At 42.9% G+C, this 26,595-nt stretch overlaps 1 protein-coding gene and 1 pseudogene across 2 annotated transcripts; both read left to right on the top strand.

Moving 5' to 3' along the window:
* The first annotated feature begins 2,022 nt into the window (after positions 1-2,022).
* On the top strand, positions 2,023-6,668 carry KLHL9 (kelch like family member 9). Its single transcript, XM_084799800.1, has one exon. The coding sequence runs from the start codon at positions 2,575-2,577 to the stop codon at positions 4,426-4,428; it is 1,854 nt and encodes a 617-aa protein (XP_084655926.1). The 5' UTR covers positions 2,023-2,574; the 3' UTR covers positions 4,429-6,668.
* A 15,933-nt stretch (positions 6,669-22,601) lies between these two features.
* LOC311607075 (interferon omega-1-like) lies at positions 22,602-26,595 on the top strand (annotated as a pseudogene). Its single transcript has 4 exons — positions 22,602-22,617; positions 25,923-26,176; positions 26,330-26,396; positions 26,439-26,595. The product of its transcript is annotated as an interferon omega-1-like (transcript).

The raw sequence follows: 26,595 nt of genomic DNA, 5'->3' as shown, positions 1-26,595 counted from the left end.
ACATCGACTTAAGAGTAAATGTGAAATGTTTAAAAGTAAAAACATTAATAAAATTTTTAATTAAAATATAAAAGTTAATATTTTTCATTGCTAGTGAAATGTGAAGATGAACATGATCTCACATGTGCTAAATACTAAGATATAATAAATGAAAACTATAATAAATATATTGGAATTGATATAATAAGGCACACCAGTAAATGCTGGTGCCCTGAAGAAGGTGCTTTTCACACACAGCTGTTTAACATGACCACCAAATGTTGACACGAAATGAATTTATTTCATGAAGAAAGCAGAAAAATGATCTTTAAAAATAATTAAATGCTGGCAGCTAGAGAGATGGCTCAGGGGTTAAGAGCACCGGCTGCTCTGACAGAGGATCCAGGGTTCAATTCCCAACTCTCACCTGCCTGTAACTCGAGTTCCAGGGTTTCTGACATCTTCACATAGATACACATGCAGAGAAAACACCAGTGAATATACAGAAATAATTAAACCTTGGAATATGAGGAGCATCTTTCCCTAATAATTATTAATGCTCATGTCTGGGCTTTCATCAATTAACCTTGAGAGCTTAATAGTAAAGGACTGGTGTCATGATTTTTGTCCTGCTATCTTCCCAGGCAGTGAGCTTGTTCTTTCTTTTCCAGGTAGAAAGCAATCCCTTGGAAGCGTCTCCTCACACACAGCCCACACCTCACAGCCCACCAGGGAATGCTCACTCCAACTCCGGTACCAAGTAGCCTCCAGGAAAGTCCCTTTGCTGGTAAGAATTTCTCAAGACCCGTTCATTTCAACAAAGCCCTGTTATCAAACAGGATGGAGATCTGCTAGAACAGCGCACGAGAAAACAATGTTGTTCTACCAGTCTCCCTGGATTCCTGCAATTCACCGGAAACATCTGGGAAAAGAAGGAAGGAAGGAAGAAAGGAAGGAAGGAAGGAAGGAAGGAAGGAAGATTACTCACTCATAGTTAAGTAATTTCTGGTGCATACATTCAGTGGTCAACACATGTTGTAAGTAAGCTCTCTATATTCCAATTTTAGAAAATCTTAAACTGCCAAAGGATCTAGCAGGATATGTGCCATTTAGAAAAGAACCAGGTTAGTGGAAGAGAAGAATGTAAGTTCTTAATTTGCATACAAGTAAATCCTAGAAGGTTTTGAAAGACAGTATTAAGTTCAAGCTTTAGAGAATAGAGAATTATGGCGAATTATATACTTAAACTCAAGGTCAAACTACATGCTAATAAAAATGCCCATAAAAGGGCTATTCCTCAGAGAGGAAAGGCAAGCCCAACCATTGCTCATAACACCACTTTGGAAAGACTGACTTGAATATTCTACCAAATTTTGTCATTATCCAAAACAGGATAAAGTTTTGTGTCCAAAACCTCCAAGCTTATGACAGAGGCCATAGGACAATGGAGGACAGGGTTTGTACACTCAGGAGAGAACAGTGGGTAAAATAAACGATAACATGTTTAATGTGGGGGAGATTGTGTAACCACTTAAAAATAGTGCTTGTAAAAACCGTGAAAAAAGTACTTATGAGGGCATTATCTCTCTCACCAAATATTAAAAATGTATCATTAGAACCAAGATTTAGTAACAAGTTTAATGTCATGTGTTTTAAATGCTTAAAGTTTTATAGCCAACATTTTAACTGAGGTGCTTACTCAGTGTGACGCAAACTGTAAAACTGTTCTTGAAAAAAATATATTAAAACGATACAATGATTTCTTCTGCCAAGTTCCTTCTTAGTTTGAACAAAGGTGGCGTTCCGTTGCTGTTCTGGGCACAAGACGTTAACCGTAAATCTTAAAAGGAACGCGCCCTTTAAAACTAGCTAAGAAAACCTCACATGGACGTGAATTCCTGCAAGCTTACGTGTGACTCCTCCAGGCCCCCGGGGCTGCGCGGGACCCCACCTCCCCGCCCCCAGCCCCTCCCGCGCCCTTGCCCTTCCCCCACCCGCCCGCCCGCCCGCCCGCCCCCTGGCCGGGCCAGCCGCGCAGGCGCAGTAGCTGTGCAGCCGCTCCTAGCCCGGGGGATCCTGGGATTCGGCCTTTCCGGAAGGACGGGCTCGGTGTCGGGGCAAAGCCCTCCGTTCTCGGCCCAAGCCGGAGTTCCAGGCCCTGCTCCAAGCCAACCCGGTGGCCGCGGCGACGCGTCGGGGACCGCAGAGAGCGCTGCAGCTGCCTGCTGAGGTGGTGAGGAAGCTGGCGGGCGGCAGCCGCGGTGCGCAGTCCGCGTAGGCCGCCCATCCCCCGCCCTGGGCGCCCATCCCCCACCCCGCCCCGCCCTGTGTGCAGCCGCGGAGGACGACGGCGCTGGCCGGACGGGGTGAAGCGGTCGCCTAACTAACTGCCTCGGGTGATGACTCACCAGCACTGCAGTCTGGTTTGAGGTCCGCCGAGCTCGTCGGTCCTGCTGCTGCGCCGGCGTCGGGGTGCCCGGAGGGGTGCTGTGGCCACCGCCTGCCCTGCGTTCGGTGGCCCCGCGTTTCCACAGAGCGATCTCTTTGTAGCAGCGTCTGCGGCCTGCAGCTCGCCTGCCTGCGCCGGGCTTCCCCATGAAAGTGTCTCTCGGTAACGGCGAGATGGGCGTCTCTGCCCACCTGCAGCCTTGCAAGGCAGGAACTACTCGGTTTTTTACCAGCAACACGCACAGTTCTGTTGTGCTGCAAGGCTTCGATCAGCTCAGAATAGAGGGGCTGCTTTGTGACGTGACTCTGGTACCTGGTGATGGAGATGAGATCTTCCCCGTTCATAGAGCCATGATGGCGTCTGCTAGTGATTATTTCAAAGCCATGTTCACAGGCGGAATGAAAGAACAAGATTTAATGTGCATTAAGCTTCATGGGGTGAACAAGGTTGGGCTGAAGAAAATCATTGACTTTATTTATACCGCAAAACTCTCTCTCAATATGGACAATCTTCAGGACACTCTGGAAGCTGCCAGCTTTCTACAAATCCTGCCGGTTTTGGATTTTTGTAAAGTATTTCTTATATCAGGCGTTTCTTTAGATAACTGTGTCGAGGTTGGACGGATTGCCAACACCTACAACCTTATAGAAGTGGATAAATACGTGAATAATTTCATCCTGAAGAACTTCCCTGCCTTGCTGAGTACTGGGGAGTTTCTAAAACTCCCCTTCGAACGGCTCGCCTTTGTACTGTCCAGCAACAGTCTCAAGCACTGTTCCGAGCTTGAACTCTTCAGGGCAGCCTGCCGCTGGTTGAGGCTCGAAGACGTTCGGATGGACTATGCTGCAAAACTAATGAAGAACATTCGGTTTCCACTGATGACGCCACAGGACCTCATCAACTATGTGCAGACCGTAGATTTCATGAGAACAGACAACACCTGCGTGAATTTACTTCTGGAAGCAAGCAATTACCAAATGATGCCGTACATGCAGCCAGTGATGCAGTCGGACAGAACTGCCATCCGGTCTGATTCTACTCATTTGGTTACGTTAGGAGGAGTTTTGAGGCAACAGCTTGTTGTCAGTAAAGAATTACGGATGTACGACGAAAGGGCCCAGGAGTGGAAATCCTTAGCCCCCATGGACGCTCCTCGGTACCAGCATGGCATTGCTGTTATTGGAAATTTCCTCTACGTGGTTGGTGGTCAGAGCAACTATGACACGAAAGGAAAAACAGCTGTTGATACAGTTTTCCGATTTGACCCTCGGTATAATAAATGGATGCAGGTGGCATCATTAAATGAAAAGCGCACATTCTTTCATCTCAGTGCCCTCAAAGGACATTTGTATGCGGTTGGTGGGCGCAGTGCGGCTGGTGAGCTGGCCACAGTAGAATGCTACAACCCAAGAATGAACGAATGGAGCTATGTGGCAAAGATGAGCGAACCCCACTATGGCCACGCTGGGACAGTATATGGGGGCTTAATGTATATTTCAGGAGGAATTACCCATGATACCTTCCAAAATGAGCTCATGTGTTTTGACCCAGATACAGACAAATGGACGCAGAAGGCTCCTATGACTACAGTCCGAGGCCTGCACTGCATGTGTACAGTTGGAGACAAGCTGTATGTCATTGGTGGGAACCACTTCAGAGGAACAAGTGACTATGATGATGTTCTAAGCTGTGAATACTATTCACCAACCCTTGACCAGTGGACACCAATTGCTGCAATGCTAAGAGGTCAGAGTGATGTTGGAGTTGCTGTCTTTGAAAACAAAATCTATGTTGTTGGTGGATATTCGTGGAATAACCGTTGCATGGTAGAAATTGTCCAGAAATACGACCCAGAAAAAGATGAGTGGCATAAAGTTTTTGATCTTCCAGAGTCACTTGGTGGCATTCGGGCTTGTACTCTCACCGTTTTTCCACCTGAAGAAAACCCTGGGTCACCGTCTAGAGAATCTCCACTGTCCGCGCCTTCAGATCATTCTTAGGTCTGAGGTGTGGCACCTCTTGAGTGTGTCGGGTGGTCTTAGACTTCGTCAGCTGTCTCTTACCACTACAGTTAATAGACGAAAAGGTAACTTAGGCTTTTGTTTTTGTTTTGTTTTTTGTTTATTTTTTAATTTTTGGTTTGGCTTAATAAGTTTTTAAGTGACTAATGAGCGCATTTAGAAAAATGTATTAAATATGCACCTGTTTTAACAAGTGAAAAACATAACATAGAAAATTAGATGTCTTTTGTGGTGTTACGTACTTTAAATTGTAGATCATAGTGGATGTGTAATTATGTCTATTATACTATGAAATTAAAAAGTTTTGATTTGACTGAAACATCAAATGGAGGCCCCTGTTCTAACCTAAAATAATAAAAGATTGCCAAGGTACAGCTACCTCCCTCCGAATAGTTTTTGACAATCTGGTAACTAGGCTGTGTGATTACTCTTAGAACATATGAAGTTGCTTAGGTAGAGAGAAATAGTAAAAATACTAACTAAAAGAAACAGGTCAGAATTTGTTATCTCACTAGAGAGAAAAAAACTTTAAAAGGTATGTACACTAGTCAGTTAGACATGTTCATACAAAAATTTGTGTGTACATGCGTATAAACTTTTAGAATTGATAGAAAGTTCAGTGGTAGTGAAATGACTTAATTTTTTATCTTCCAAAAAGCAGCTAATTGTATTTCAATGAATATTCAATACCAGAGAGTTAGTGTCTAAAGTCTTAAGCAGAATTTAGATAGCTAAGGGCTACGACAAATTAAATTGGCAGCCAAATTTGTAATTTAATTTAATGGAATTGTTTCTTTCTTTCTTTCTTTCTTTTTTTGAGACAGGGTTTCTCTGTGTAGCTTTGACTGTCCTGGACTCACTTTGTAGACCAGGCTGGCTGGCCTTGATTGAACTCACAGTGATCCTCCTGACTCTGCCTCCTGAGTGCTGGGATTAAAGGCATGCACCACTGCCGCCCGGCTATGGAATTGTTTCTTTAAGTGAAAGTTAATTAGTTTTTCTGTATATTCTGTAGTTACATGCTTATAGATTATTTAGCAAGTTGGGTTTCAAAGATTTTTTTTTTTTTCATTAACTACCTTTTTTTGTGAAATTCAGAGGAGTCAGTAAAGGCAAAGAAACATTCTGAGCAAAGCTTTAGGATTTTACCTTCATTCTCCTGCCTGGTCACTCTGACATGTTTTGGTGGATTTTGAGTGGTTTCTGGTGTGCTGCGGTAGCTGGTAAGCACCCTGTGATGTGTGAGCTGCCTCAGGGCTGTGTGATCTGAGCAAATAGATCTTGCTCTGCAGCAAATCAGAAATAGGCCTTTTCAGCTTTGACTCAAGGACAGGACCAACTTCAGGTCCCCTAACAAGCCAACTGGTTTTTTTGTTTGTTTGTTTTTTGGGGGGGGGGTTTCAAGACAAGGTTTCTCTGTGTAGCTTTGGCTGTCCTGGACTTGCTTTGCAGACCAGGTTGGCCTTAACTCAGAGTAATCCGCCTGCCTCTGCCTCCGGAGTGCTGAGATGACAGGCGTGCGCCACCACACCCGGCTGCCAGCTGGTTTCTTTGTGGCAATGCTAAAGTAGACCTTCAGTCTTGGATACTATGGGAGTACTTTCTGGCTGAGAATTAAGTGGGAAGATCTTAAAGGGACCTTCAGACAGATGGAATTATGGTGGTCTCCTTGGTAATGAGTGTTAAGTGAGTATGTACTCTCCTGGGGAAGATGTTCAACTGAAGGGAGAAAAGTAAGTGCATACATATATGTGTATATGTCTAGTCCTGGGAGAGTGCCAGAGTGTGTAAATCAGGAGCAATGCCGTTGACCAAGGGAAAGGATTGGGCTCTGGCATCTGAACTTTACTTACTGTCCATACAAGTGTTGATTCGTTTTAATGGTCTTTATGATTGACAGAAACTTTCATACTTTGTGTTTTTTTTAAATGACTTCATTTTTATTACTTCAAACGTATTTGAGTACTTTGAGAAGTTAAGGTAAAAATTGCTACTAACTTTGTATCTTGAATAAACAAGAAATGGCATCCCAATTTTTTTTTATTTCTTTTTCTTTTCTTTTTTTTTTTAATAGCAAGGTTGAATACTTGTGTACTTTGAATAGCTACATTTTCTCTTTGGTCAAATGTTTGTTCTTTTCCTTGTGATGCCTTTTGGAATTGCTTTGTTTTTCATATTAACATACACAATCTCTTTATATAATAAAATTGTTTAACTGATATTTTCTGGTATTGCCGTTCTTTACCCCCTTAAACTCTTAGTTTTAAAATTGGAGACTTATCAGTTAATTCTTGAAACGAAATTTCTCCCATTTATATTTTGACCTTTGGACAGCCTTCCTATGGTTTATTTTTAACACAGAATTGATAGATTTTTCTTGCTGATTCTGACATGCTGAGGTGATATTGCACAGCTTCTTTTCTATACATGTTTTTCCTTATTTTGCTTAAAAAAAGCATTTCTGCCATCTACTCATTACATTTATCATTCTTGTGTAATTAACAAGTATTCTTCATCCAGGTAAGCAGGCTGCTCCATGTGCCCCACCCCACAGCTTTACACATACATCTTGCCTTTTACTTCTCAGTGTTAGTTGATGACTTTCTTGGTAATCACACAAGTAGCTGCCTCATACTATGTTACTATGACTAATTAAAACCAGAACTCCTGTTAAGAAAGCAGTTTTAAGTGACCAAAATGGCAAGCATGTATCATTACAAAATATTTTTAACATTCAGTTCTTCCCAGTAAGGTTTCAGCAATATTTACAAGCTCTTCTAGTATCAACATAAGGGTTGTCTTACAAAATGAACAGGAAAATAAAGCATAAAGTAAAAATTATCCCTGCTTTTATGTGTCAGCCATAGTCCCTGTGAATATTGGGTTCATCATACAAATACATAAAAACATTGACAAGTAGTTTTCAAAGCTGCCAATTCAAGTTTCAAAGACAAACTGCTATTAGTATAACTTGCCTAGTTTTTCCTGTGTAGAATTTGAAAAATGTGCATGGAGTTTATCTCTTAATTATCAAATGCATCTCATTATAAAAAGCAGATTCTGTTGGAAGTGGTGAGACATGTTTGTAATCCCAGACTTGGCAAAGAAGGGGGGTGGGGGGGGGGATTATGCATTTAAGGCCAGGCTGTATAGTCAGACCCTGTTAGCAAACAAAAAGGTAAATTGCATTTTCATGCAGAGAAACCAGGCTTGACTGTTCCTTTCTAATGTAGTTTGTACATTGGTCATATTAAAAGTTTTCTGGTTTATGATTGAAATCTGGCTTATAATATAATTTGTTCTTATGAAGAACATGTCTACATATCACAAAGTATCCTTAGCTCAACTAAAGTTCACAGACAGACATTGGAGGTAAGTTTACATCTAGAAGCTTCCTGTTTGCTCTTACCTGTGGACCTTGTCAAGTTTACGCCTTAAGGCCTTAGATATAGCTCAGTACTTAAGATCCTTGAGTACTCTTACAAAGGAATGGGGTTCAATTCCCAGCACCCACATGGTGGTTTCTGACCATTCATAAGTAAGTGTTCTGACTTCCGTGGGCACCAGGCCTACACATGTTGCACACACATACATACAGGCAAAACACTCATACATCTAAAAATGCCCCGGCCTGCCGGGGTTCGACTGATGCTCGGGAGGAGAATTTTCCTGAGTAGAGACAGCACACTAGACAGGAAGAAGGGGGCAAGTCTGCATTCTGATCAAACCCCGTTTATTGAGAATTTTTACAGAGTTTATATAGGCACAGAGGCATGGGTATTTGTGTAAGCAAAAGTTGCTATGGATACCTAACTCTGGAATGCTCCAGCAGGTAGGTATCTACCTTTATAGCTGCTAATTTCAGGAGAGAAATTCCAGGAAAGTCGTGAAGGATCTGGTTAGTCAGGAAAAAGCTCCCGGAACTGCTGCTCGCAGGCAGCTGGCCTTTAATCTGATCTTATCAGTAGTCCCACGGGAAAAGGAGTAGCTCAGGGGTCTGGAATGACCAGCCCCCACAATAAACCACAACAGGTGTCTAACTGCTGACCTATGACAAGGTCAGATAGTTTCTGGTGAATGGCAGGCTTCTGGAGAAATAGGAACCTAGGTTCTGACAAGATGGCTGAACATTGGCCATGTAGCCCATCCCCAACATAAAAACATTGTGTTAGAGTTGTAATGAAATGTTTTTAAATTGTTTACATGAAAGTATTCATTAAGTAGGCAGTGGTTATGACAGTGACATTTGTGTGTAAATGCATGCAGGTTCATGTATATGTGTACACATGGATCAAGTTCATGTGTCTGTGCATGTGTGGATGTGGTTTCATATGTGTGTATACATTGTGGAGGCTAGAAGCTGAAGCAGGGTGTCTTCCACAGTTGTTTGTCCACCTTTATTTTGAGACAGGGTCTCTCTGAATCTTCAGCTCATCAGTTTAGCTACACTGGCCAGAAGCACTGAGCATGCTCCTGTCTCCGTCTCTACAGCACTGGAATTACAACGCTTGATTTTTACATAGGTACTGGAACCCAAACGAGTTGTTGTGCTTGTGTGGAGAGCAGCTTACTGCCTGAGCCACCTCTCCAGCCCCAGCAATTTAGATTCTTAATTTTGTTTAGTCAATAATTCAAGCAGGTTTGAAAATGTATCCATATGATATTTAACTTCATGCAAGTGCCATACTTTTTATACTTCTCTGTGTTGATATTTCACAACTTAGCCCCCTCCAAGTTTCACCAGTCAGTAAACTCAATTTGTTTTAATTATTATACATAAAACCCCAAGTATTACCAGGTGACACTTTCAAAGTAAATCTGAACAGTGTAAATTTTTCTAGGTTCCTGAAAAGTATTTGCAAGAGTATCAACTGCATTTCTAGTGCTCAGTGAGTGTCTTGGGGTTTCTGTGATAAACAGTGACCAAAAGCAGCTTGGTGTGTAAGGCAGGTGTCACTTCCAGGGACACACTTCCTTCAGCAAGGCCATACCTCCTAATAGTGCCACTCTATGAGCTATGGCAGGGGTGGGGGGGGGGGGACTAGTCTCTTTCAAACTATTGTGCCCACCACCCCAGCACATGTACACAACACAAACTTCAATAATATACCCACTTGCTTCATCTCTATTACTATGATTAAAACACTAGCAAAAAGCAACTTGGGGTTATTTGGCTTATACTTGCAGATCACAATCTATCCTTGAGGAAATCAGGGCAGGAACTCAGTGCAAAAACCTGGAGGCAGGAACTGTAAGGGAATGCCACTTTCTGCTTTCCCCTCTGATGCCTCATGCTTAGCTAGCTTCTTCTCCAACCCAGGACCACCGAGCCTACAGCTGAAACTGCCAATAATGGGTTGCAACTTCTATATCAACTAATAAAACAGTCCTTTGCAGATATGCCTACAGGCCAGTCTGACACAGTTCCTCAGCTAAATCTCAGTCAGATGATTCTAAGCCTTGTCAAGTTGACAAATAAACCCAGCCAGTACACATATTAACAATGGAGAGATTAAGTAGCCAAAGTAATCATAGTGTTATGAGTGAGAATGGCCAATACAGGCTCATATATTTGAATGCTTTGTCCCCAGTTGGTAGAGCTGTTATGGTAGCATTAGGAGGTGTGGCCTTGATGGAGGATGTGCCATGGTAGAGTGGTCTCATAGTTCGGCATCACAGTCCATCAACTGAAGGAAGCGCCTGGAGACAGAAGCTTAAGCAGTGGAGGAGTGCTGTTTACTAACTTCTTGAAGGCTTGCTTAGCCTTGCCTTCATACAACACCCTGGATTTGACCAATCCGGGAGTGGCACAACCCACAGAGGACTGGGCCTTCCCACATCTGTCATCAATCAAGAAAATGTCCCACAGTCCAATTGGTCAGAGTGTTTTCTCAATAAGATTCCCTCTTCCCAGATGACTCCAGCTTCTGTCAAGTTGAAAAAAGGTCAGCGCAGTGAATGTTCAAAGGAAATCTTTGCGGTTGTGGTTGACTCACTGGGGCTACATTAACTGTAACACCTTAACTACTATTTATTGGAGAAACGTTTCATATTTCATGTATTAGTTCCTGTATGTTTTCTTTGTTGGTGGTGGGTGCTTTTGTTTGTTTGTTTTGCACACGGCAGAGTCGCACTAGCCCTTGGCAGGCCTGGAAATCACTATGTAGATCAGGCTGCCAAAATGTGATGGCCTCCTGTAGTGCAGTGTAGCCAAGTGACTTTGGATGGACAGAAACCAGGAATGAAAAGAATCCCCCCCCCCCACTTTAAGTTGTTCCCTGTACCTGTTTTATCACTGATGGAAATCCGACTAACATACTTCTCAAATATTAAAATGTCTTTCTGATTTTTCAGATGCCAGATACTGAAGAATTTTTAAAATCTCAACTGTTGGTCAATAAGCACTCTGATTTGCTGAATATATTAATAATTGGTATAAACATAATAGAAAGCTGTTTGATAGGATAGCAAAATGACCTTCCAGGTTTTATACTTTATAAATAAATGAATTTCTTTAACAAATGAGAGATTAAACTCCTAAATGGTCACTTCACTAAGATAAACACTGTTCATTATTTTTTAGTATCATCGCATAAAACCTGCCATATTTTTTAAGTGGAGGTTGTGGAGTTCTTCTCACACTGATTTTGATACTTAGTATCTGTGTCCTTGACTATCTCATTGTTGTATTTAAATGACTGAATGATGGTGAAATCTGACTTGGTTTGACTAGAAGTTAAACTCATTGGGAACTCTGTTCCCCTTGGGCTATAGCTAATACCTTCCATTACACGTCTAGGAAAGGAGCACATTCTCAGAAGAAGCTCAAGTTTCCAGGGCATCAGAGTATGGCATTTCATGGTTCATACTGGAGCAGGATCATCAGAAGTAGTGTTCTCTGCTTTCTTTCTTTCTTTCTTTCTTTCTTTCTTTCTTTCTTTCTTTCCTCCTTGTCTTCCTCCTCTTCCTCCTTTTTTCTGAAGATTTTGTCTAGAGCTTGGTTCTAAGGCATCTCACAATTCAATAAACATTATCTGTTGTTTTTTGAGACAGCATCTTACTATATACCTTTGGCTGGCCTTGAACTCTTATTTATCCACCACCAGAGTTGGGATTAAAGGTGTGTACCATCATGCCCGATTTAACAAGCACTATCTTTTTAATACCTCTGTTTAGCTCTCAGTCTTAACATTTAATTGTACCCTTAGCAATTTCCAACCCCACAGATAATTTATAAATGGATCAGTTATCTCCCATGATACAGTAACTACATTTTCTAATGGATTCCACCCTTCTTTCTATACAATATGTAGAACCTAACTTGAAGGCATGTTTTAATGATAAACAAGAAAAATCTAATTTTACTTGTTACAGCAGTGTGGTGTTTGAAACATTTCTGTAGTTTCTATAACATGTTTGTGGACTCCCAGCACCCTAATTTCTTACAAAGCCTTCAATAATATAATTTCTACTTCACACTCTAACTTCTATTCCTCTCTGTCCTTCCATGTCTGTGTACTGTAAACTTAACTTTTACTTTGTTCCTCTGTTTCACTGGCCATCACACCATCACATCCCTGATCCTTGTTGCCTGGTGAAGCTCCCTCTGACCCTTACAAATCCCCATGTGCTCCATGATCCTGCACTTTCCTGTCACAGCCCTTGTTACTGCTTGTAAGTGAATGCTTGCTCGCCCATACCCCCACAAGACTGCCAGCTCAGAAGCTGGTAGACACTCCATAAGGAAATGGAAATAGATGGTGTGTACACTCAAAACCTGTTGAAGTTTCAAGGTTGATGATTTTATATGTTAATTTCCAATTCATGCAATTGCTGAAACCAAGTCAGCAACCGTCACACATGGTTTCTCTAAGAAGGGAGTAGTAAAATGGGCTTCTTCAACTGATGTTACGTTCGCCTCCTTCAGAGCCTTGGAGAGCTTTCTGTCCATTTACTTTTCCACTAGATTTGTTTCTCCTGACAGAGTACTCAATCAGAGAAAGCAAAATCTTCATTTAATTTACACACTCACAAGGATAAGAAAGTTGCTGGTAGCAAAGATACTTAAAATATTTTATGCCTAAATGGGATTAACATTCCTTTTTGATTTGAGAACAGATTAAAGGCTTAAGGGTTCTTTGTCTCTCTAATTATGTTTAACTTCCTCCATCTTTACCAAGCAATAGAGACTGAAAGCTGATCATATTTGTAAAGAATAACGACTGACAGCATAAGTTGACTGAAAAGAGAGGCTTGCATTATTACATATAAAATTCAATTTCTCTACAAAAGTATAGTTTCTACTTTTTAAAGTTTCCTTTATAACAAGCAGAAACATGTCCTTGGGTTGAGACTCAACTTATCAAAATTGGGTCTTAACGCCTCTTTCATTTCCTGTACTAAACAGATAACCAGAAATCCCAGCTACTCATCTGGTCTTAAAACAATTGTGTCAGGAGAACATAGGTGGCCTAAGGCTTTGGGGATTTGTCACTGTCTACTTGTCTTGAGGGAACTTACAAATATAATCTTGTCTTTGAAACAGAAAATAAGGTCAGACTCCTGATTTGGCATGCAGTTATGCGGATCATCTCCTTGTCAGCTGTGACTTGGAGCCAGGCCACAACTAAGAGCCTAGAAAGAACTGGAAGCTTCACCTTCAGGACATGGGTGGCTCCATTGGCCAGGACGATGCAGCTGGGATGTCTGTGGGATTCTCATGCAAGATGTCCAAGTCTTTCAGGTTTTTTATGGAACCCAGTTCTGGTTCCACTTGTCACTTATGGAACTCGGATCATGACCTCAGCATTTCTCTTACTGGAGTGAAAAATGAGAATTATCACAGAAAATGGCAGATATCCAATTCCCACAGGATGTGTTCATCTAAGGCTCACTGTTGAAATAAAAGCCCATCTGAGTGCTCAGCACAGCTACTTAGATGTTTTATCCTAGATACCATTTTTATACTTCTAAAATCGTGTACAAGTACATGTGCCTTACTTTACATTTTTCTTTAGAGTTACTACTTTAGATTTGACTTAACTACTCTTTTGAACAAAAGACATTGTTCATGGTTTCTGATGTAATCTACAGAAAATAGTGCCATCAGCACGAAACATGATAAATCATAAAGTTGCCTTCACTATCTAAGAAGGCATTGACTGTATTTAAATGACAGACAGCATATTTGGCAAGGAGCACTCATGAGTAAGAGAGACACCTGGATGGTGATTGCCCTCAGGGAGCAAGGAGGACATGACTATGGCTAATTAAACACTAGCTACTCAGTATAGTTTGGTGCTTACTGTTAATAAAGAGCAGAAGTGGATTGTCTATATATAAAACTATTTTGTTGCCCACAGGCTTAATCTGACCACCTCATCCCTCTTGGAATGCCCTTTGTTACTTTCTTTTGGCACATTGCTTTGACTAAAATTGCTGATGTACTATATTGAGTAAGAGCTGTGAGCCTCGCCGTTGTCACCATTGTCAGCTGCCTGATTCTCTTTCCCTTTTGAGCCTGGTGTTGGCTTTGTACATGTTATATGAATACTTTGTTGACAGAGTTTTTCTGTGTAGCCCTAACCATCCCAGCACACATTTATTAGGTCAGACTAGCCTCAAATTCAGAGATTCACTTGCCTCTGCCTCCCCAGTGTTGGGATTAAAGGCATGCCATATACACACATATATATGAGTTTATTTTAAGTGTGTGTGTATGAAGGTGTGTTTGTGTGTTGTTGAGTGGACTAAAGGTTGCCATCATCTATCTTCTGCTATTCTTGACACTTAATTTTTAAAGACAGAGTGATCACTGAATGTTGACCTCTCTCAGCTAAGCAAGCAGACTGGCCAGTAAGCCACCAGGATCTTCCTGTTGCTGTCTTGTGTCTATAGGACAAACAAATATGTCCCACAGTGCCTGCTCCTTACATGGGTGCTGGAGGCCCTGACTCAGCTCCTTATGCCTGTGCAGCAAGCACTTGACATACTGAGCCAAATCTATAGCCCTTGGTCAGAGCTTTTATCATGCATTTTACCAATTTTTTTCTGACTCTTTTGTGGTGCTCATGATTTTTATTTTCCACCCTATTATAGGATACACTTACTGGTTGGCATATGCTGAACCATCTGTGTATTTCTGGAGTGAAACCAAGACAATTTTTACACGAGTCATGATCTGTTGGGAAAATGAAAAGGTGAAGGAGTACCTTCCTCCATTTCCATGCTTCTTACTCCCCAGCCCTGCACATGCATTCCCTCTGCCCCGCCACCAGGCTTTCTCCTTTAATATGTCCTGTCATCAGCCGTTAGTCGGGCCCAGTTTACCTAAGTGGGTTAGTAGAACTAGCAAGTATCAAATTGGACCAGGCTACTGAGCAGAGACATCAAGCATCCAGCAGTTGGCAAGTTGGATGATGCAGTCTCTTGTCATCTTCCTCCTCCTGCTCTGCTGTGCTGGGATTTCTCCTCCTGTCTTCTGTCTTCTCTTACCAGGCATCGTTTCAGGCACCCCTTCAGGTGTGAGCTCCCAGCCCTAGCTCACTGATTTAGTTCTGATCCAATGCTTGTCTCTAGTGTGATCATGACCCAACGTCTTTGCCTTGTAAATGGGAATTGAACACCTTTGGAATACATCAACAGGAGTATGCAGGCTCTAAAGAGTTATTTCTAATATGCACCCAGAATACACAAGTATTTTACAAACATCCAAGCTTATGAAAATTGAAGACAAAACAAAAACTGAGAGTATAACATGCAGACAATTTAGCAATATATTCTCTAAGCAGTGGGGCTTTCCTGTAAGGAAGAGGAAAGGGAGTTGAAGGGAGTCTCTGCCAAATGTAGGAAGGGTACTGCTGGAGTCCGTGAATCAGCTTAGAATCAGCTTAGTTTTTATGGCAGGAAGCATCTCCAGAAAGGAGGGAAGGGCTGAGGGCCCAAAGTACTGTTCATGGTTTCTTTTCTAAATGGTATTAAAGCAGAATCTCACACTGCTTTACACCCCCCTATCTATCTCCAGTGACTTCATTAGGCTGGGATATGGTAAGGGCTGAAAGAAAGGGAAAATGGGGGTATTTGTTAAAAAGTAAAATAAAGGTTAATTAGAAATTTTAAAATTATATTTTATGTGTACAGATATTTTGCCTGAATGCATGTGTGCGTATGTATGTATGTATGTATGTATGTATGTATGTATGTATGTATGTGCAGCATGTGTGTCCCACTGCCCATGGACGCCAGCAGAGGACATCAGATCCCATGGAATTGGAGTTACAGATGATGGTGAGCCTTGATGTGGGTGCTGGGAATTGAACACAGGTCCTCTGGAAGAATAGCCAGTGATACTCTTATCCATCTCTCTAGATTCAAGGATTGTTTTTTTTTAAGTGCTGAGAATTATGTCCGTTAGATTATTAACATGTTATACAATACAGCAGTGCCATTTCTCTATTAGTATTAGCTTTCCTATTTATATTTCCTAGTATTATCTGAAACTATTCTGTTGGAGAGATATTCTTTGAACTTGTTTCCTGTCAGACAAGACAACAATAATATGAATTTCCAATTTATCAATTTATTAGGGGAGAACTTGATGCAATTAAGACTTGTCAGCAGTGAGTGCATTTGGTTTTCCTCTGTACACAGTCTTTTGGTGTTAGGCAGCATGACTTCCTTGAATCTCCGTGAAGCCTGGATGTGCAGGGATAAAGACAGAGCAGAGATTGAAGGAGTGTCCAGCCAATGCCTGGCACAACTTGAGACCCAACCCTTGACATTATTAACAATTTTCTGCTATGCTCATGGACAGGAGTCTAGCATAGCTGTCCTCTGAGAGGCTCCACCCAGCAGCAGATCAAAACAGATGCTGAAACTCATAGCCAAACATTGGCAAAGCATAGGGAGTCTTGTGGAAAAGTGGGAGGAAGGATAGAAGGACCTGGAAGCAATAGGAACTCCACAAGAATACCAACAGAGCCAACTAATTAGGGCCCAGAGGGGTTTGTGGAGACAGAAGCACCAAGGATCATGCATAGACTGGACTTAAGCCCCCTACACATATGCAGCTGATGGGCAGGCAGCTCAGGCATTTCACACGAGTCCCTTAGTATGGGGAGTAGCAGCTGTCTCTGACGAGAATTGTGCTGCCTGCCTTTTGATCACTTCCCTGTGGCGGGACTGCCTTGCCAGGCCACAGGGCAGGGGCTCCCCCTTTCTAAGAAATAGGTGAGGGGGGAAGAGGGAAGGAGGGTGGGACCAAGAGGAGAGGAGGGAGGAGACTACGATCAGGGTGTAAAGTGAATTAACTAGCTAATTAGTTAAGAAAGGAGCTAGGGAGTGTTTGTTTTGAGGCCTTTTGTGCTTGCTACCTTGAGCTTTATGATTCAACCATCTTGTTTCTGCTTTTATACCTTATTATCCATACTCTCCATCTTGCTCGAGATTGGGTAGCTAGTAGCTACATTTTCTTTTCACTATTTACCAGTAGGATATCACCTCTCTTGGCTCCTTTTTCATTATAGCTAGACAGACCTTTGTTTTCTTTTTGTCCTCAATCCTTGGGGTGCAAAAGTGTTTAGCTTTCTATAAAAGGGGGAATGAGAAAGAAGAAATTCTGCCACCTACATGCTGCATAGAGCTACTGTGCAGCTACTTATCTCATGTCTGCATTCCAGTGCTGGCACTTAGCGTTAACATCACTTTTCTATTATTTATAAAGAATTAACTAGTGATTGATTACTGAAAACTCTTGAGGAATGTGAATTCTAATGTGTAATGGATGTAAACATGTTTTTGCTTTGATCCCAAGTCTGTGTGAAACAGACTTGTGTGAGGGTGTGAGGTGTTTGTCTGCTGTTTGCACAATAGGCTAGCAGGCACCATTCACATGTGTTTCCTACCTCGGCTTCAGGGTGTCCATTTCCAGGAATAGGCACACATGATAAGGAGTTCTTTATTTCTCACCTCTTTATTTTAACCGCCTTTAAGAGTATTTCGGGACTGTTGTTCCTAAACAAATTCACAGAATCAGTGACTCTTCTGCATAGAAAAAGGAGTTCTTACACATAGAAAAGAGTTCTCAACTAGCTGAAAGTGTAAAATGAACCATGAGGTCCAGAGAAGAAGAGAAATGTATGTCACTCTAAAGCAAAAGGGCCTGGATATTAGAAAAGGAACTGAGAATATAAAACCGGCAACACAGCTGTACAGAGAAGAAAATAACTGTGCTGAAATTGTGTGTGTGTGGGGGGGGGTGGGTGGGTGGTGTGTGTGTGTGCGCGCGCGCGCGCGTGTGCGTGTGCATGTGCTCACATGGGTGTGAGATATTGAGCCATTTCAATCTCTCCAAGCCTCAGTTTCCTCTGGATTAAAACGAAGTCAAAATTGTTCACATAGTTCTGAACAGACGCAAAAACACACACTGTAAAAGACTTAGATACTATCTTCCACTACAGTATTTTAAATATGGTAGGTATCTGTTAAGAGGCAGATTGGTCAACTGAGGCTTTCCCTGAGGCCCTGACTTACGGAGAAGGACCATAACTTGCCTGAGCCAGTAATGTACTGGGACCAGGGCCTTGGGAGAGCTGTGGTTTAGGATCCTGAGATCCCAATTCTTCCTACTGTCAGCCCCAAGGCTGCTGTGCGTGGTCTATAACACTCTTGAGATACCCTGTGCTCTCCTTGTGCCGTGTTGGTTTCTTAGCCTCCTGCTGACTTAGTCCCACTGTGTGGTGGTTTCTGCTGACTCTGCATCTTTTCTCTCCTGGAGGTAGAATATAAGGCGCTATCCTTTTTAATATGCTTGCTTGGCATAATATATAGCTAGTGAAAGACCTCCCAACCCGAACCTCTTGTCTTCTCTGTTTTCTATCTTCTTTACCTTCGGATCTGTCCGTGCTCTCTCAAGACCCTATCCCTTCTTTAGTGATTCTTTAGTGAAAGAACTGCCTGCTGGGTTCTTCCAGTATATCTTTTCTGTGTGTGAAAATACTATTTCTTTCTCTAAAATCCACAGGCTCTGTGTCCATTCATCACCCAGTAGCTGACAGCAAAGGGGGCAGCTCAAAAAGACAATATTGGGTTATGAAGCCTGGAGAGGCAGAGGAGCCCCATAGCGTAGGAGAGCTCTTCGTTTTAAGGAAGTCTCCTTTTTTAGGTTTCATTAAGAGATGAAGGCTCCTTAGGGGAAGCCTCTAGAGGAAAGAGCAGAAGACCTGTGATGCTCAGTTGGTGATTGGACAGCCGTCACCCTTGCCAAGTGACCTTTGCCACCCCTCCCTTCACCTTTCTGCTTGTTCACGCAGAGCTGCTTTCTCTTCCGTCTGGGCTCAGCTCAATGGTTTCCCTAAAGAGCAGAAGCCACAAAGAGAAAGCAGAACTTGATGAAAATGTCTGTGTGTTGTGACGAGTCGGCTAGAGAGCCTTCCTAACAGCTGTTCCATATAATTCAGACCACGCCCAAAGGAAGCATGCGGGATGTAGTGCTTCCGGGTTAAGGGAAGCGCTGTGCCTGGAGAGTAAGTGAACAAGGGCAGTCACCCAGGCTGGGGGACAGATTCTGAGCATGCTGAAGTCTCACCACTGAACGGGGATTTTCTCATGTTGCTGAGACCACTTTCTGGTAATCCTAACAGTTACATATTCTGTCTTAAAAAGACTGTACGTATGTATGCATATACCAAAAGGAAATCTTCTATTTTAGCAGCCATCTTCAAAACAGTCTTTTTTTTTAAATTACTGATGTGTAATAATATAAATGTATATGTTAAAAAGAAATGTAATAAAAATAATTTAAAAAGCCATCCACGAATAAGAGTTCTGAAGAAGACTGAAGAGCAATCACTCTTCACATGAGAATAGTCTAATGATGTTCACCTAGGGCATGACTGCCAGTAGGAACTCTGGGAGACAGTTGGTGTCCTGTACCAAAGTGAAATGTGCAGTGTTCACTTGCTGATTCAGACACCCAGCGCACATACCACTTTTTTAAACCTTTCATTAAGAAGTTACACTAAGCATATTTCTCACCCCCTGGAAGTGCCTGATTGCTCTGTTCACTCTTACTCGAACTTAGTGCAATAATTTTTTTCTCTTACCTTTGAGTGTCTGCCCTTAGTTTCTGAAAAAGAGACAAAACCACAAATTGAAAGCAAATGATGAAAGCTCTCATTTTGTAGAAATTCCTAAAGGAGGAATTTTTTTCCTTTTTATTTGGGTGAATAATTTTAAAAAGATCTGTTTGTATTTTCTGTGTGTGGGTGTTTTGCAGGAATGTATGTCTGTGCATCACCTGCCTGCCTGAGGATTCCAAAAGATGGCATCCGATCCCCTGGGGCTGAGGTTACAGATGACTGTGCACCTCTAAGTGGTGTTGGGAATCAAGCCTTGGTCCTCTGGAAGATCAGTCAGTGCTTGTAACTTCTGAACCATCTCTCTAGCAGAACCTGAGAAAGAAGCCAGTCAAGTCTGGAGACCTGCTTGCTTTCTGTTCTCAGCAGAAATCCACTTGTCTCAGAGCTAATGAACAGTCTTTTCCTGTGACTGGTTTATTGCCACAGCAAAATGAACCAATTGGCTTGGCTTTTGTATCTTGTAGAAGCACTCTCCGATTCAGGAAAGCATGTTCTTTTTGGGCAATGGATAATATTGTGGGAATAAAACATTCAGAATGTGTCCTTTGCCACCAGTACATTTACAGGACAACAGCTCTTGACATATTAATCCCTCTGGGCTCTGCAGGTCTCAGGAGGGGAGGCCTGGATGTGGCATCTGGATGTGGCATCACCTCCTGTCTGATGCGCCTTACAAGGCACTAGGTAGAGGTTGTTTGTTTCCTAAGTTCCTTCTTTCTAGAAGTTCCCTTCTCTTGGCTTTACAGTCCAGGGAGCATCCCACCACTTTGAAGAAGGATTGAGCTTGCACCAATACCTATCTCACTGGGTCCTTAGAGGAAGATGCGGCTAAAGCAGCATCAGAGACTATTGGGAAAGCCTCCTGACATCTGTGGATTGTGTGGAACCCACAGGCACCAAGGGGATCTGCAGCACGTTGTAACTAAGGAGTTAGTGTGACTGCTGAGGAGGATGGTGGCTTTCACATCCTCTGGGACCAGCCTGGTCTCTGCCTGTGGTCAGGGAACAACTCGTGCATTGCTCCACCCCTGCTATGGTTTACACAGGGAAGGACTTTTGTCTCTGGCCTTCTCTCTTCCATTACTTGTAAATGGACTAATCAGGGCTCAGAGTGACATAGATCTGTTTTTAACTGAATTTCATTTTAGTTGATACATTAAACTATGAAAACTGTCCATTTTCATGTAGTACTGTGTGATGATTTATGCATGTACATATGATGTGAAGTTTTAAAATTGCCCATAGCATCATGGCTATCTCTTCATAAACAACATGCAGCAACACACATGATCGTCTCCTTCCTGTGAAACTAGAACTCTCCCCACTAGTCTCCTAATTCTAAACTCCCGTAAACTTTGCTAACCATGTATTTTTGGGGTGTAGGGGGGTGGGAGTGGGGAGTTGGTGGTGGTGTGAGCTTGGCTGACTTTGTGATTGCACAACATCTTTCTGCTTTTACCACTTCTATTTTTGTTGTTGCTTGTATCAACTTACTTGTTTCAATATAAGTAATGACACAAAGTTTTATCTTTTTCTCCATACCGCCACATTGCTATATAACTGCCTTGCTATGTATTCCCAAAGTTATAGGACTGAGAAGGTGAGACGGAGTTGGGTGGGATGAGTTGGAAGAGCATTGACCTCTCAGGTCACCAACATCCTTCAGGAGAGCCAGACTTTAATCCTTTCCCTGTAGTTCTGCTATGGAGTTTCTAGTCTACATAACAAGTGGCTCAGGATGGTGGGGTGCAATGACTCAAGGAACACAGAGCCCTTGGGGGAAAGATCAATGTGCAGGGTCAGATAGAATTAGCCACTGTTTAGGGCCTCAGAACCAGGAGTATGACTGTGGCCCTGACTTGAATTTTGCAGCTTCCTGATTCCTTCAGATTCCTGATTGCTGTGGTGAAGACCCACTAATGCCCAATAATATACAGGGCACATTTAAATAAGGAACCTTAACCATGCAGGTCAACTCTCATCAAACCTGTTAAGGATGGAAGAGCCTGCCTTTTCCTATTCTGGTGCCTCTGCATCCTGACTCCTTCAGAAGACAGAGAGGGCACAGGAAGCCCATTTGCTGAAACTAATGTGTCCCACTAGAGAACACGGAAGGAAAATAGAGCTGCTTAAAACATTTCTGGAACATTCTAAAGGATGGAGCAATGCCATTGGGCTATGTGGAGTCAACTACTTAAAACCTTCAGTTTTAAAAAGGGAGAGGACTGAAGAGGCTTCTGAGGGCACCGTGCTGTTCCAGGGAGAAGACACCAACAGCCAGTGTCCCCTGCAGGGGTGACTCAGACCACAGGAGTCTGTGGTCTATTTGAAAGGAGTTACATGGGTTATTCCAGTGCCCTTTACAAACTTGTGGGATCTCCCCCCAAACACAGCAAACATGTCATCACAGTGTAGAGAGACTTATTCATGGGGCCCAAAAATCCCAGGAAAACTCTCATGGGATGGTGTTGACATGGTGTGGGTGACTGAACCCACTCCTAAGTATGCCATACACTAGCCATCTTTATTCCCCCTCCCCCCCACACTAATGCTGAGGATGGAGCCCAGGACACCTCACGCAGAGTAGGGCATCGCTCTTCCACTGAACCACACCTCCCAGTCCAAACCACTGCTCTTCTTTCTCTCAGTCTTTCTTTCCAGTACTAGGGACTCAGAGGAGGACTTCACACTGTCAGCCAGATGCTCTGCTTTGGAGCTACATCCCCATCTCATTTGCCATTCTTTCATGTGTCAGGGCAGGGTCTTGCAAAGTTGCCCAAGCAGGCAATCTTGCAATCTTCCTGCCCCGCCTTGTGGGTTGCTGATCACAGGCTGCAGCACCAGCCTGTCTTCTCTCTTAGAGGAAGGAAATGCCTGAAGAGCCATCATGGGCTCCACTCACTGTGATTTCCTGTGAAGCAAACAGCCTCGTCGCTGATATCTCCTGCCGGGGCATCATCCCAGCTTGTAGGCATATATCAAGTCCCAGTGACAGCACTGTGTGGCCCAGGCAGGATGGCCCTTGCTACAGGTGAGCTTTGATCAGTTCATCTGGGGACACAAAAGATGCTCCATGTGACGCAGTCTATGTGCGCCATCTGTATTTGTCACAGAGAACAGCACTTCAGACAGATTTGTTAAAGAACCAGGAGGATGGCTTATAAAGCTAGAGAAACTCATGATAGAGACTGAAGTGTGTGGGGAAACATCTATTTTGATACCGGTTGTAAACAAAGATAAATAAACGTAACCACCTTTGGCATCTACACACGGACACACACTCATACAAATAAAATAAGCCTAAATTTTGTTTTGTTTTATGTCTTAGCAAACAGAGAGTGAACCCTCTCAATCTGCTGTTCCCCAACCTCCTTCCCTGCTCTACCGGTTGCCTGCTGTGGGTTTTCCTGGGCTCTGAATTCTCAAGCGTGTCTCTGTTCTTCATTTCTTTTAAGAACCATTGCGGACAAACTATCTCAATGTGACCTTAGATCTTTTTTTTTTTCTAATTTTGAATATTAAATTTGTCCTCAAAATCCTCCATAAATTAATATCACTCAAACAGGTTTACAGAGAGGACTGGTGTATATTCATATCATGGTATTTCCCCCCTGCTAGGTAAGTATATGAGTGAACATCCTCAAAGACCTCACAGCAATAAAACCCCGGTTACTAGCATTACTTAAATATCAGTGCCATTGTAATTGTTAACTAAATTAGTGACAAAAAATTGAAACATCGTCTAATTCCCTTTCTTTTATCTTCTAGATTTCTGGACATAGCATTTTCACTGCTCTAAAGGATTATTAGCATGCAATCCTGCCAGGCAGATTAGTGTTGTGGTGAGTTGTGTCTGGTTGCCAGTCTTCTGTGAGTTAGTTGGTCCAATTCCTTCTTTCTCACCTCAAAACTCTCATATCTCCACTAAGTGAGAGAAAACGCATGTATGTGTGTCCTGTAGAGGTAAGTCAGCTGATTGCCAAGGGGATGGCTCTCCTTTTAATCTCTGCCAGAAGCATCACCCCCTTACATGTCTCAGTGGACTTCACCATGAGCTTCCGACTCTCACCCTGCTGTTGTCCTGAGTTGCCCCGCTTTGCTCCACCGAGCTTTCCCAATTTATACTTCCCCTTTTCATAAGCGAAGGGCACTTCCTTTAGCTTTATGACAACGGAAGTTTCCACGTGTTCCTTCAGGCTACAAATCCACTACGGAGTTTCACTGTTTGGTAAAGTGGAAATAATAAATAAAAAGCAAAGGAGCGCCATAGAGAAAAATGATGCCAACTGTTCAGTTTTCCTTTTGGCTCTCTGTATTTTCGTTACCTCACCACAAAATAGAATGTGATGAAAGGATAAGTAAGCAAATGTCAGCCGTTAAGCCACCATCATATTTGAAAACATTAAAAAAGTAAGAGCGCACAGCTTTCCCAGCTAAGGTACAGAAACTGTTGTCTCCCTGACAGACTGGCTAGGATGTTTGGGCCACACACTAATAGAATAGGAGACAGTCATGGCAATGGTGGGTTGTGTGTGTGTGTGTGTGTGTGTGTGTGTGTGTGTGTGTGTGTGTGATGTGGGTAGTATATCAGACTATCTGCATAAACACATGTATGACACTGGTTTGTTGCAGGATATTTTATCCCAGTGTTATCCCCGTGATCCTGAACCGTAAAAACCTGCATTTGATCCCATTGTGATCCCTGAGATTGTGAACTGTAAAAACCTGTGTTTGTTGGCATGGTTGAACTCTGACACACATCTTTAATCCAAGAGCTATCTGTACACAGGATTTAATAAAGTTAACCCTAGGCCAAGGGGTGGAGGAAGAAACCAGCTGACAGGGAGTAGAGAGTAGGAGGGACTTTGAGTTGAGGGGTATTTAAGACAGCCTGTAGAAGTGGACGGGCTCTTTAGCTCTTCAGCTTTTAGCTCTTTGGGTTTTACCTCTTTAGCTCTTGGGCTCCTCAACTTCTTCGCCTTTGGCTTTTTGGGCTTTGAGCTAGCAAGCCCTTGGCCTTGGTTTTTTTGCCCTTTTCTCCCTGAGCTAGTGAGCCTGTGGGTCTTTTCCATCTAGACATGAGCTGAGTAGGAAGGTCAGCTGGGTTTTTTCTCTGCCTCTCTGAGATAGCAGGTTTTTGTTGTTGTTGTTGTTGTTTTTCACCATAGCATCTGGTTCCTGAGTCTTTATTGGTAAAATAGAACAACCTGTGACTTACAATTAAAACAACACTAGTTCCTAAATAATCAGCTTCCAGTGAGGGTAACAGATCAATCTATCATTGTCATATGGTCAAATACAGTAAGTAGTCAGTAGTTAAGAAGATTGATGATAAATATAGCATTTAGAAAATTAATAAAAATAGATTTATGACAAATTAACATTTTATTCACCAATACAGCAAAGGCAAAAACATTTTTGATTTTAGCTTCTGAGGATTTCTGACACTTCAGTGTCCAGGGACACGAGTCATTTTTGAAGACAGGCTTTTCACACGGAGACAAATGTGAGGATTTAACATACCAGAAAATCAAGGCAACAGCACGTCTAGAACTAGAGTTTTTAAGTCATGGGGTAGTGTTTGTGCTCTCTGGGTGAGGGGCGGGAGGAAGGATGCTGAGAAGTCCAGTCCCTCTTAGTGATGTTAGTAGATGACAGAGTCTGTGTGAGTCACCTGGCGAGGGGAGCAGCGTTACCTTAGGATTAGAATGGTCACACTCAGACACCACTGGAAAGAACCTGCACTCAGGGTGGTTACAGCAGGGAACACATTAGACCTCAGTGTGAAGAACACAGGCAGAGAGGGCATTAGCAGTGACCTTGAGAGACCAGTGACACACAATGGCCTCCAAGAATGTCTTGCTGGAGGAGAGAAACTACAGAGTAGCTCTTTCAGAAGTGATGAGCCACTTTCACAGTAAAATGGTGCTCAAAGCTTCTCTGCCATAGTGGTTCAGCAAGTCACTAGATAGCTGCAGAAACCCACAGAGCTGCCCGGGCACTGCTCTGCATGTAAGGGAGGATGGAAAGAGGAGGTGCACACAGTGGCTAAACAATGTGCCTACACCAGACCAATGTTTACACATGCAAAACGTCTATAGTTGTGGATGTGTGTAAAAGTCAGTGATTACATACATATACACACTTCTCAGTCCATACCAAATTATCTTAATTTCCATTTGGAGTGGACTATCTGGTTTACTGGGAATTATCACCTTCTTGGCAAAATGATTATTTTAGGCTTGAGCTCTCAGATCTCATGAAGAACACGGAAATTAAAACACAGAATTAAGTGTAGGGAAGTTTTCAGAAATGACAATTGTATTTGCTGCATAGGAGCCAGGCATGCACAGGCCAACTTCACAGAACCTAGAGTCCAAGACACCCAGCACCAGCTCAGCCAGGCCAGCAGCATCCTCATTTCCCCATGGCCCTCCTGCTCCCTCTACTGGCTGCCCTGGTGATGTGCAGCGATGCCTTGTTGGATCTCTGGGCTGTGTGTCAGCTGACTTAGAGCTCTCCCATACTTAGCAGGGAGCTATTTGTGCTCCTGGGCCAAATCAGAAGAGTCTCCTCTTCCTCTGGCAGGAGTGACAGAGGGACTTGCAAATCCTGAGGAAGATGGTGGACGGCATCCTGTTCCAGAGGGCCCAGGTCATGTCTTTCCTCCAACTGAGGCTCCAGCAGATCCCACCTCCCAACCCTTCCTCACACACACAGCTCCTCTGATGTCTGGAATGCAGCCCTCTTGGCAAACTCCATGCTGAACTCTTTCAGCAACTGGAGGGACCTGCAGCCTGCTTGGTGGAGGTGATGGGGGTGTGTGTGGTCTGCCCTACAAATGCCCTTGAGGAGATGCTTCAGGGGAATCCATCTCTGCCTGAAGGAGAAGAAATACAGCGACTGTGCCTGGGAGATTGTCAGTGTGGAACCCCAGAGCCTTTTCTGTGAGTTTCACATCAGGAACCCAGTCCTACTCATCTCCCCATCCCCTCATATCCACCTTTAG

The sequence above is a fragment of the Acomys minous genome (assembly GCF_964271855.1).
Source record: "Acomys minous genome assembly, chromosome: 1".
Lineage (NCBI taxonomy): Eukaryota > Metazoa > Chordata > Mammalia > Rodentia > Muridae > Acomys > Acomys minous.
This window is presented reverse-complemented; position numbering and strand designations above follow the sequence as displayed.

Excerpts from the sequence above, each read along its gene's own strand:
- KLHL9 (XM_084799800.1), top strand. The coding sequence starts at position 2,575 with ATGAAAGTGTCTCTCGGTAACGGCGAGATGGGCGTCTCTGCCCACCTG.